This window comes from Haemaphysalis longicornis, unplaced genomic scaffold (assembly GCF_048455015.1).
Source record: "Haemaphysalis longicornis isolate Haplotype H1 unplaced genomic scaffold, Haemaphysalis longicornis Haplotype H1 scaffold_9, whole genome shotgun sequence".
Classification (NCBI taxonomy): Eukaryota; Metazoa; Arthropoda; class Arachnida; order Ixodida; family Ixodidae; genus Haemaphysalis; species Haemaphysalis longicornis.
The window spans coordinates 56529471-56542035 of NW_027526460.1; the positions used below are offsets into that span (position 1 = coordinate 56529471).

General features: G+C 48.7%; 1 protein-coding gene across 1 annotated transcript; it reads left to right on the top strand.

Moving 5' to 3' along the window:
* Positions 1 to 3679: 3679 nt before the first annotated feature.
* Positions 3680 to 12308, top strand: LOC144153207 (uncharacterized). The gene is made up of 5 exons (XM_077684861.1): positions 3680 to 3685; positions 3959 to 4159; positions 5081 to 5110; positions 9494 to 9547; positions 12119 to 12308. Exons 1-5 carry the CDS (start codon positions 3680 to 3682, stop codon positions 12170 to 12172), a joined length of 345 nt encoding a protein of 114 aa, XP_077540987.1. The 3' UTR covers positions 12173 to 12308.
* Positions 12309 to 12565: the final 257 nt, after the last annotated feature.

The following is a 12565-nucleotide window of genomic DNA, read 5'->3' on the forward strand; positions in this document are numbered from 1 at the left end:
AATCCACGAGTCCTTACAACATTGCACGCATTGTGTCATTCAGCAGAAACGAGATTCAAATCAGGATTGCTCCCTACCAAGAGAGACAGTGGCAGGCCATCATGCTCAAATCATCACTTATATTGTTACGCGCTGTCCACCCGTTCCCAGCGCTGAATTAGCCTTTCAAAAGCAGGCCTGTGGCGAAATGTGTGTGCTTATGCGATGTCACTTTCTTTATGGCGCAGTCGGCGCTGTTACGTCGAATTACGTCTGGCTAGGCTTCGCCGGAGTAAGCATCGTCTTCGACGTCCTCATTCTGATCGGAATCTGTCAGGTGAGAACGGAATTCGACCCCACATGCAACTTCGTTTCCAACTGCTGTAACAGTGACTGGATTTCCCACCAAGCGCTAAATAAACTAGCCGTGTGCATAGGAAGGAAGTGGAGAAAAAACATGCGCACCACGTGTAACGCAAACCCACTACCCATAGCGTCTGACACTTTACCGATTCATCTATTGGCTCGCTTGTGTTTTGCTTGCTTCCCTCCCAATACGTTTATGTGAATTTCAAGTGTACTCTACGCTTCGGGGGATAGATTCCGCCGCGGTAAAGAGATCTGATCCGAACCGGAGCATATGTTTTACGTGCGGAGTACCTTAGGACCGCACAATGTCCATCCGCGTCCGTGCGCATAGCATTGACGATCGCAAAAGATCACACAGGCACCGGCAGGATTGGGACCTGTGTCTGGTAGACCAGACAGAGTTAGTACCAGCCGTCTTACCCATCGTATACGACCGTGTGTTAGTACCCGAGAGGCAAACGCTTACTCTCTCGCCTGTAACGGGGCGGAGTACCTTAGGACCTCCCAATGTCCGTCCGCGTCCATCCATGCGCACACCACCATCAAGCGAAAATCAAGTGAAATTCGATTTGAACCGTGAGTTGCAGTTTCATTTAGGGAATAATCAAGGTGCAACTCAAGGCTCCAATAGAATGACGGTCGGGGCGCAAATCGGATGTCACTCGGGGCGCAACTTGGATGTCATTTCGAGTCCCCGTACTCCGCACCCTCGCCATCATCCACGGAGTGGAGATGCTGCCATTTATTTGTTCACTTCATTTGTTTACCGACATTGCAAAATCCCTATCATCATCCGCAAAGATAGTCGTACTACTTCCCTTGTGCCCTCATCGGCGTTCCAGACTTCTTAATTTCCTTTCTGTGTATGCATGCATGCATGTATGTATGTATGTATGCATGTATGTATGTATGTATGTATGTATGTATGCATGTATGTATGGATGCATGTATGTATGTATGATGTATGTATGTATGTATGTATGTATGTATGGAGCAATAAAACTTGGAAGATGGTAGAGAACAAAAGAAAAAAAACTTCTAACAAGGTAGAAACCACGATTGTTGCCAACGTTTCAGCAAAGAGACTTTCCTTCGTCAGGGCAAACCGTCGCCTGGCTGGCACGCTTTATATACGCCTCGAGCGCTGCCTGTAGGGGCGCCACTGAGATCCCCCTAGCGGCCCGTTTCGAAAGCTGCCACAGAAGTCTCCGTCCCGTTCCCCACTGTCGCCGCTGCTTTTGCGGCAAGTTCAAGACTGAGATTTACCGTTTCCATGCGTTGGAAATCCATGTTTATGTTGAGCAGTCACTGTTCGCAAATGGGGTGTGTTTACGAGAGTGTAAATGTTTCTTACGCGATCTTATAATGTGGTACATTTGGCCTGCGCAAGCGCCAGGTGAGTGTCACAGGCCAGCGTCGCGGAACCGTGGCGTATATACATGGATCTTATTGTAGTTACACAGCCCTACAATTTGCTAACAAGTGACTTCCACATCAGATACCACAATCTTGCAACGACACCTTTTATCGCCTGTGAACTGCCTACCCTGTATACTTCTAAAATGCATCCGCCGAACGATCAGCTGTTCGTTGAAGTCGCAAGACAAAAGAAAAGGGGACAGCAGATTTGTGTGTGTGATAACTATAACGTTCATTGCTTGATTTCGCTCCGCATTTGTACACAGCGCCCCCCCCCCCCCATGTCTCGCGAAATAGCAGTGCATTTCGCGTCTGGTTGGTCTGGTGGGGCCTACCTCGCTTAAGTTTCGACGACGTCTGTAGCATTTGAGAAGCTGCACTGGTTTTTTTTTGTTTTTTTCACTTCCATTAGAGCTATTCTGTTCCTTCCGCACTGGCACAGCGTTTATTTTTCCGTGGATTCATTAACTTTCCTTGGTTCTTGCTATAAGGCGTGAGTGGGCACATTATTAACGACGCACAGCCTTGGGATATACTTAACATTTTCGCATGGCTTATATTCTTATAAAAGACATAAGTTATTGTCCGGGATTGGGTAATCACATCCCCGAAACATTTTTTGCGACGTACACTTTCGAAACGAAGCCGCACTGCAAAACGAAACCAACCTTTCACTGTGCCAGTTCCAGGTCTAAACGAGGTGACACTAGAATTCACTTGTGCCTGACGTGTTCATAGGTGACAGGGGTGATATGCTACTGCCGTCGCCGACGCCCGGAAGAGCGGCGACGAAGCGCGCAGAACCGCGTCCACGGGTAGCTCTTTTTGGTGTTCGCGTACTCTACGAAGACGCAGCTGCTTTTTAAGTGACCTAAATGTACTCTTTGCTTATAGACGTCGCCATGATGAGTTTTTTAGGGCGCGGAAAGGCGAAAAGGAGCGAAACAGAACCAAAACACTGCAAGCGCCCCTATCAGCCACGCATCGCACATCCCACAAGCGCCGCGGAGACGCGGCGGCAGGCGGCGCAGCGATCACGAAGCTCGAGTCCCGAGGTGAGAGGACAGAAGGAAGTGGAATGCAGGAACCGGAGTGGTTTGGGAGTATGCAGGGGGAAATATTGAGGGGGAGAGAAGGTTGTATAGTCTGGGCCGCGAAGTCGGTAAGACGGAATTCGGGTGTAGTGGATATACCGAGGAATTCTTGGAGAGAAAGGATGAGAGGGTGTTTGTTGCAACGCCGCGTGGCCTACAGAAAGGTTCTCGGAAACGCCGGAAGCAGAACAGATGGGAGTTCTTATCAGAATATATCTGCAAGATATCTGCAGAAGGTATGTATGTGTCACTCGGTCGCATACATACATACAGACATGTGTATGTATGTATGTATGTATGTATGTATGTATGTATGTACGTACGAATGTATGTACGAATGTATGTGTGTGTATGTATGTGCGCATGCGTGTACGTACTCATGTGTGTACGTATGCATGTGCATACCAATTAAATCTGTCCTGCACAGACCGAATGTTCCAATGTTCCCTGCGAAAAGGAAAAAAAAAAGAAAGCACCCCGTGGATGCGCCTATTTACGATACCACGCGCCATGGTAAGGCCGCTCCTGCCTGCATTCGCAGGGTGCACCGGAGCTGGTGGACTCCGGATGCCTGTACCACTTCGTCGATTTGGTGGCTGACCTCGTCATAGGCCTGGCGTCGGCCAATTACACTCTCCCCAGGCCGCATGCCGTAAGTGTACCGGTTTCACGCACGTGCAACGTTTCCGTACCTGGGACCACTCGTCCTGCATTGTGGCGCGAAGTGCTTTCTCAGTAAACGAAAGTGTGTGCTAGTTACTTCACCGCTGATCTTCGATTCGCAGCTAAGGCCCACTTACTAGCACAGCCGAGGAGTGATGCGGGCAAGTACGGCGGCGCTGAGCTGTTGGTGCCAAAACATGAAGATGATGATTTCCTCTTAACTTCTCCTCAGTTACTACCGTGAACTCTCAGCAGAGCTAAATCCCCTAATCGAATGATAGGCAAACGTATACGGTTTCATCCGTGCTCTAGACGGATGTGTATTCAGGGATTCCCTGCGCCGCATATATCTCTCATTTAACAGACAATGGTGCCCACTCGCGCATGCGCGCCGCACATGATGAACTTAACGACGTCTTCCTCCCCAAATTCAGAAGACGCGAAGTTTCCAGCAGTCTCTGCGCGGGCCCAACTGCACCAACGCGGCCGAGTGCCGCCGCACTGCCGCTGCTGCCAACGCTGCCAACCCAAACAACACTGCTACCAACGCTACCAATACCGGCGATACGATTCCGCTGCCCTTCACGAACGACACCTGGAAAAGAGACCTCACCTTACCGGCCTCAGACAGCGGTGTGAGTTTGGGCTACCGTGTTTAAAGGGACACGGAAGGGATTTGTAAACATTATAGGATTACTCGCGCAAATTGAAGTCTCGAGTCCCTAGGCCATGCTTCGGCCATTCTGGGTCTGTTTATGCGAACTAATTTAGGAGTAAAATCAATTTAGTAGTGCTGTCCTCCTCTCTGCATCCTCCTTCCCGAATTTCTGTGAAGTTCTGAATTTCTGTGGCGCGGCTCGCCGACCCTCCGACAGAGTCAGTCGGCCGCCCGCCGCGTGTCGTCACAATTCGTTCACTCATATAAAACTAAGCCACAACAAAATTTGTTCCCGGAACAATGTGGCTTTAGTTTGTTAGTATACTTTATCAAGCTCAGTAAAGTCGATGAAATTTAAGTATCTCCACGTAAGCGCACATGCGACGCTTCGCTGACTTCGCTTCACTGGAGCTGTAAGCTGCATATGCATGTGCCACCGGTGCGCTAAAGTCAAATGCCGATTAAAGGCGGGGGAAAAGTCAGCGTTTATATAGGTAATAACGAATTAAAATTAAACAAAACTTTCATTCACACCTGCCACCCTTGCGCTTCGGCGGCTGAAGGTCATTGTGACGCGATGAATGGACGTGCGAGATGGGGTATAGTAGAGCATTTGCTCTAAGAGGACTTCTCGCACCAACATACGGAAAATATCGGTAGGAGGAAGCAAAATGACTAGAAATCTATGCATGTTCGTTTGGATTTATTTTAAGGAGGACAAAATTTCAGAAGTATTGCTGAACTACATACGGGCCAATGTATGTGTTTCGATTCAGAAATGCTTACCCTGTGGTCGCGCTGTCATTGTTTCTAATACATGCCCCATTTTCTAAAGCTTGTTTTAGAATGCACTGATTTGTTTCCATTACTGCCTCCTTTCTTTTCTTCTTTATTTCAGAGTGACTACGGTGTTTTCTTGAAGGCACCTGTGAGTTTTCTTCAATTTCCTTGCCTTATTTTCTTAAGCCACAAAGGTTACGCGAATGTCACCGATCATGAATGCTCTCCCGATGTTGGAAAGACTACGCTGTGCGCGGTGATAATTTGCTCCAAGCAGGCTTTGTTTTAGGAGCAGAGCTGTTAGAACAAGGTTCAGGATTCCGCGATAACAAGATTGAGTTGCGCCGCGTAGCGTAAATAAAAAATACCAAGAAAAAAAATCACGCCATATCCACGGAATGAATGATGATAAGTGGGGCGAAGCTCGAGAGGGGGAGATCATCGGTAACCGTAACTCTCCCGTGAAAGTTCGCCCATTACATCACTAAGAAAGACGTAAGACTGTGTGCGTACATTGTACAAATCAACTTTTATTTTCGGGGTCAATGCTCCCAGGCCCAGACCTGGTGAAAGACCCCGCGCCATCGAGGACTACCCCGCACCTCCACCACAATTTGTCACGTAGGATGGGACCCAACGGTAAAGAAAGAACTTTTATTTAGGGCGAACTTGTGCGCGAACAAGACGAGAGGAAACGAGCAAAGGTCCTTGCGTCTCGTTCGATCTCCGAGAACGACTGCCTGCGTTCGTGGCGTGATCTCTTGCGTGATCTCCCCCTCGCAGTGCACGTGCGCTCGCGCCTCCGTTGGCGAACACAGACAAGCTCGCGCTCCCGGTGCCGAGTTTGCGCTGCAGGTTGCAGCCGGTTCTTGCGCGTGCAACGCGGCCCACTTTGCGACATCTCCTAAAGCATGCGGCGGTCACGTACCACGAGACACAAGGGATGGACAGACCCATGGCTTTAGGAGCTTCGCCCCTAAAAAGAGACCCGAGCGCATGAACGTGCGCCTCGTGAGGGGCGCCCGCCGTCGGCCAGGTCAACCTTCGAGAACACTCCGCCCAGCGTTCGTGGCGTGGTCTCTCGGGTACTGTTCTCCTCGCCAGTTCACGTGCGTTCGCGCCTGAAGTGGGCAGCACAGGCGCCGAGTCCGCGAAGCCGGTTGCCGCGGGTTCTAGCGCGTGCTGACGCAGTCCACTTAGGAAAGATGTGAAAGGTTGCGGACAGAACGATCCGGGATTGCAAGTCATGGAGAACTTTCAACGGCAATTTCGGAAATCCACGTGAGGTACAGCATCCGGGTCTCCGACGAAGGGGCCTCCAGCTCTGTTGTTTCTCCAGCCTTGCACCGCGAGTGCAAGCGGCGCCAATTTTGGGGGGCGAAGCACCTTAGGACCTCGCTTTGCCCGGGGCTTGGCGTCCGTGTACACAGTGCGCATGCGCGAAGAGCATTGGATTGGATTGAATTGGACTGGATTGAAATGGATTGTATTGGATTAAACTGAATTGTATCGGATTGGATTGGACTGGAATTGTATATACTGTACACACGCGTTGTTACTCGTTTACATGCGCGAGTGGGCAATGCCACGGGTGATTTACGGTAAGAACGATCCCCAGTGCTTCGCACACTCGTCATGATTCACTTCATGGAGATTCGTGAATTTTTTTTTAAAATGGGTTGGGGTTTACTACTACGGCGGAAGTTTTAGGTGAGCTATCAAACGCATAAAGTTACCGCAGTCGGCGTCAACACAAATAATAGCGAAATTTCCCCCGCTACAGATGAAATAAATTGGGTTCGAGTGGGACTTGAACCTCAGTCGCCAGAGCAGAAGCCGAGTGCGCTAACCACAGCGCTAGCCCGGCACACTGCCAGAATGGGACAAGGATGAGCCTGATGCGTGCACCGTGAAAGGTGAACGTGGCAGCACGTGAGTAGAACGGGCGCACGCAGAGGAGAAATCTTAATGCGGGGAAGCTGCAAGCTGCAGCGTGAAGTATACGGCAGCCTGCTTGTCGGGGTAATTCACGTCAAAGGTGAAGAAGAAAAAAAGAAAGATACGCAAACATGACGTATCAGTAAAGGAGTCTTTGGTAATCACTAGGCTTTTCTTTCAAGCCACATGGGCAGGCTTAAATGCCCGAATATTTTTTTTTATTGAACGATATACAGAAAACGCCTGCTCAAGCAGTGAACTAGGGTTTGTGAATTTCAAAGCTTCGAACCCTTTGAGGCGAGAACATTATAAGTATCTAAATAAAATTACATGTGATGTGTCAGAGCTAAGAGACTGTGATGAGGCATTGGTTGAATGAGAATTTCTTACACTCGATATTTTTTTAATATTGCTTGTACAATAGTGTATTTGTGACGATAAATGCTCTTGTATCCTGTTTTCCTCGCTTTCAATAAATAAAAGCTTTAAGCTTCCGCCGAATAACGCACGCAACTTGAGTTAAAGCAAAAAACCGAGACACCACTAAAAGTCAATGAATTGACTTCAATTTCCAATTGAGATATAGAAATTAATCAGGCTAGCCCAGCGTTATTGATCCACCTGATTCGCAGGTTTCGCACTAAATGTGGAAGTGTTGAAACACATCCTCGTTTTCTTTTACTGAGAACTTTACTCTTTTACTTAACTCTCAGCGTGACATTTCTTGAGGAGCCTCTGAATCGTGTATTGGCGCTGGAAAAAGTGACAGTTAATAAGCGGTGTCTTCTATTCATTATGTTGGGCGCATAAAAGCATTCTTTACCCTCACCTATGGCAAATTCCGCAAGCTCTCTCTTTTTGAGAGAGCGAGCGAAACGCTAGAGCACGGAAAATTTGTTATCGCCATCTGCGGGCAGGAAGCCGGCATTCATCGCAAGAATTCTGCGCCTTCTCGTATTCTTCGCGTGCCTGCGTTTGCTGGTTTCGTTGCTTCTGCAGTGCCAGTGAATCTTCTGTACGTTCTTTATAGCCTGAAATATCGTTGGATGTCAAGTGCACAGCATTCAAGCATATTGCGCTAGCATGCACGAAGTATACCACATAACGGAAACCTTCATTTGGTTGAATGATATGTAATTCTTTAGTTCAGTGGTTTTCCGCCGTTGCTGTGCAGGGTACCCCTTGTGGACTTGTGGAATCCAGGAAGCCTTGGGGGTCCCCTTTCAGGGGGAGGTGGGGGATACGTGAGTTATTGATACAATTGGGTTATTGATACAATTGGGGCGCAAAACAAGTAATTTATTTACACAGGTGCCACATCACTTCGTTTTAAATTATGAACTGAATCTGCGGCGACATTCAAGCTGTTTTGAGTCAACATTCAAGGACAACATTCAAGCTGCTTTACAGCCATCTCTTGAAAAAGGGGGAACATTTCGGCAGTTCCAACCAAAACGCCAAAAGCTCATCGCAGCGTTAAACTCTGCTTTCTCACTGCGTTTTCCTGGCGCTCCATCAACTCATTCTCATCTTATACACGTTTATGTGCTACAAAATTTACGTTAGCTTCCAAACAGGCCACAAGTCATGCGTGTGGGGCAGATTGTGGGAAGTAGTCCTTGGTATGGAAACTTAGTGTGTTCGGATGGGCCGTGATTGTGGCACTGCTACTCGCAGATATTGCCGAGTAGTCTACCAGATCCATGAGCAGCTTGAAATGTGAATAGTTATCCCTGCTTAGACCTGCTCAAGGAACTTTGAAGCTTGAAGAGGGAAACGGGTAGACAGGAACGATCTTCTGCGGATTGCTGCTGGACTGTGAATGTGTCATAGCAGGACTGGACTCCCAGGGTCCGGCAAATTCGAGGACGAAGAGGAATGAACGTTTGTATTGGGCAGGACTGAAGATGGTGGAGTCATTCACTCGCGCGCGGGACGTCCTCAGTCCAGGACATCTGACACGCGCAGCCAGTTGCGCCCGGAAGATCAGCAGAGGCTGATCGTCTAGGTGGGAGCTGGCCAGCTGGCCCTCGCACTTCCCTTTGGAAGGGGTTGTACGAGGAGGCAGACTTGGGGTGAGGACAGAGCACTCCCGTACCATACGGTACAGGGTGCGCATGTTGGGAGAACTAATAGGGATAAAACTTGTAGAGTCAGGTTCCGTCGGAGGGGTATTTGTCTGGGTTTTTTGAAGGACTGTTTCCTGAGTCTTCACTAGCTTGAGATTATGGAGGGACAGAGATCGTTGTTGGAGCCAACCAAATGATGAGCCCAGATGTCGTGGTATCAGGCGATCAAGGTGGTATGAAGAAATGGCACTCTGTGTGGTCGTCCGAGTGAGCCGCCCCATGAGAAGAGGCGGAGGCTACGAGCTGCCTCATTCCCTGGGAGGGATGCGGGACCCGTAGTCCACGCAATGTAAATTGCGGGTATGCTGGGTCGTTGCGTGAGGATCTTAAGGTCCCCAGCAGCGATGCGGCTATTTTTCTTTTTCGCGGACGTGGAGCTCGTGGACCCCAAAAATGGCTTTGCGGAACCCTTGTGTTCCGGGGACCCCCGGTTGAGTTATCGCTTTACTTTTTGAATGGTGCAGACGGTGCGGCAGGTTCTCCACTTCGGCTACGTACTCACCAGGGCTGCCGGAAAGGTGAGCCATGTGGGCACCGTCTTCACGCTGCGTGCGAGGAATTGGCGGTTTCCACCCATATTTTTGCCTAAACATGGTTGTGGAGGATTCTGTCAGGGGGTGCATTCCTTTTAACCTAAACCAAGCGCAACTCTTTCTTGGAGCCCCAGTACTGCGTACGCATTGCTGCAGGCGACTCGGCTTTTCCGGCGGGTCGCACGAATTTACCTGCCCACGCAACGCGAACGGACTACAAATGTATGTCGACGTAAAGGCGGTGACAATTATTCAAGCGCATGCGCACCACGCTAGCTGAAATCAGTATTGGGCAGCGGAAGAAAAATGTACCGGTGGGAAGCGGTTACGAAAAAGTACAGGAACAGACATACAGTCCAGTTATATTAAGGAGAGGAGAAGGGTTAAGCAAAACACGTGACCCGCATTAAAACAGGCGGACTCTTGGCAGTTCTGTAACTCTGGGGATGCCGACCGGTGGCAGAAGTAAAAAGAAGGGCGAGGGGGATATAAGAACATCCGGGGACTGATAATCAGTTTATGTGACGCGGGACAGCTCGGCACAAGCAACCACAGACACCTGAAGCAAACTGGGGGCCTTCTGCATAACGTTCATTCATTCGTGCATTCATTCACTGATTCTTTCGTTCAGTACGGAGCAAGTAGCAGACGTAGACTATGATCAATAAACAAACGTACTAATATTTTCGGGGATAACATTGTGAGCAAACTACAGCCTGTAATAGACTTCGAGAAGCAATTTTATCCGTCTAATTTACCCATTGTGTGCAAGCCAATGAAATGGAACGTTTAACCCCTGCCACCAGGAATTTCTGGGACGCCTTTTTCCCATGCTTTTGTTACACGACTCTTTTTTTTTTTAGGTGCGTGAGCAGCATGGGACCTACAGGGAAAGTACCGGTTTTCGACAATACATATTAAAGGGGCCATGAAAACAAAATACAAGTTTGGTTCATTAAAGACTGATTTGAACCGATAATGACGATACTAATTTTATTGCAAATTACAAATTACATTACAAATTACAATCGTACAAGTAATATATACATATTAAGGAAAACGTGTCAACCAGCGGCGACTCCTCAGCCATTTTCCCGCGACTTCTCTGTGACGTCACAGAAATTTGTTTGCACGATTGGCGGCCGCCAACCTACAGGCCAACGCCGAGAAACATGCCTAGGCGCTTGTTGCGAGTGGGTTCTCCAGTACCGTTTGCTCATATCGCCTAAATTCTAACGTGCAGCAACATAACTTTATTTTTAGTTCTGACCCTTATTACGTCACTTCTGCTCATATCACGTGACTGAAGCGCGAAATTTGAATTTTTTTTTTCAATAATGCTTTTTTTCTTTTTGGTTAATGACATCTTCTGCGGCTCCAATGAAACTGAGTGAATCACGAAAGGCTCGTTTTCAAACTGAGCAGAGTTGTACTTTGTCTTCATGGCCCCTTGAATGTATTCGAGGCCCGCAATCATTCCCGGAAGTGGGTTCACATGCCCTACCGCGACTTGCGGGAAACACGCCTTCACGGAAAGCGCTGCGTAGGTGCGATGTAACGGTCACAGTATGCTGTAAGAATCTTTACAGCGAAGCTGTTGTGGGACGAGCCTTTCTGTAAGTCTCCTGTAAGTTGCGCCTCCCTTCAGGAGTAAGAGCAGGTTCCCAGATTCGCTGATAGAGGGCGCAGTGGTCTCGCAAGGCGGATTGAAACGAATAAATGGAGGGAAAAAATGGAAGTTAAACCGTCGTTAGAGATGTACAGGGCTGAGAAATTGAACTTCAGAAAGGAAAATTTCTACGATAATTCCCAGGGCAGTGCTTTGCTTTTTGAGGCAAGAGCAGGTTTCCTACGAACTAAGAGTTTTGTGGGGAAGGATTCACAAAATGATGGGGTATGCGTGGTCTGCGGAAAAGAAACACAAACTATGCGGCACATAGTGTTATAATGTGAGGGTATCCATCCAAATCTACATGAAGGGAATATTGGGCTTCCAGAAGCCCTAGGATTTAAGGGTATCAGAGAAAAAGTTAACTTAAAGGCTGTCGAGGGGACGAAAAGAAGATTAGAATGCTGGTGGACGAAAAGCAGAGAGGGGAATATTGCCTAGGACAGTTACCACCTGTAACAGGGAAAAAAAGGTATTACGGGCCTAGTAAGCTTTAGTGCCTGCCCTAAGCAGCGCTAGTATTAAACCAAGAGTGTAAAACATGATTATATTAGTCCTTTTTGGTAAGATGACATGTCATCACCCCGCTTCAAAGGGGAGACCAATAGCAATCATCATCATCATCATCATCAGCGTAAAGTTCCCCTATATAGCTCTAGCAGGGCGGGTTCCTCTACCTCCCGTAGAGGAGAGGGAGAGGAGGGCGCCTCCCGGCGCTGACCTTTAGCTGCCGATTCCTTTCGCGAGCCGTAGAATTCGTGCGGAGACTGCGCTGCCGCTCTTGGCCGAACGCCCGTAGACGTTCGAGCGGACACAAGAGAACCGCTGTTTCAGCGGATTCTACTCTGGGTGTAACTGGGTTTTTCTTTTTCCTTCTTTTTTCCCAGTTCGAGATGCTGAATACGTTGAATACCCTTGCCGCCTACCTCAAGGGACACTGACCCATGGCGACCACCAGGACGAGCCACTTCGCTCCAGAAATGGACCCACCGGCAGAGAAAAACTCTGGAATGTGGACTGGGGGGAAGCAACTGTTATTCACCTTGAGCTGTGAGCTCAAATAATAGCATTCTAATATTCCCGTTCGCGGCTACTACGTTCGACTTTCTTTATTGTCTATCTGCAGCTACCAGCGTCTGGTCCTTTTAGGGGCATCGCAGACGATAATGAAAAGGTTTGTTTAGATAGCTTTCTGAGCCACGTTTATTGCGTCCCACTGCAGTGAGCTGCTGCAGGTGGTGGTGGGGGCTGGTGGTGGTAGAAACTGAGCTGTTTTGTGGTAGTGGTCCCTCAGTGCAGGGACCCATGGCACGATCCGACGGCCTTCGGTTTGG

Excerpts from the sequence above, each read along its gene's own strand:
- LOC144153207 (XM_077684861.1), top strand. Across the intron at positions 4,160-5,080 it reads TACCGGCCTCAGACAGCGGT|AGTGACTACGGTGTTTTCTT; the intron begins GTGAGTTTGGGC and ends TCTTTATTTCAG. Across the intron at positions 5,111-9,493 it reads GTGTTTTCTTGAAGGCACCT|ACGGTGCGGCAGGTTCTCCA; the intron begins GTGAGTTTTCTT and ends TGAATGGTGCAG.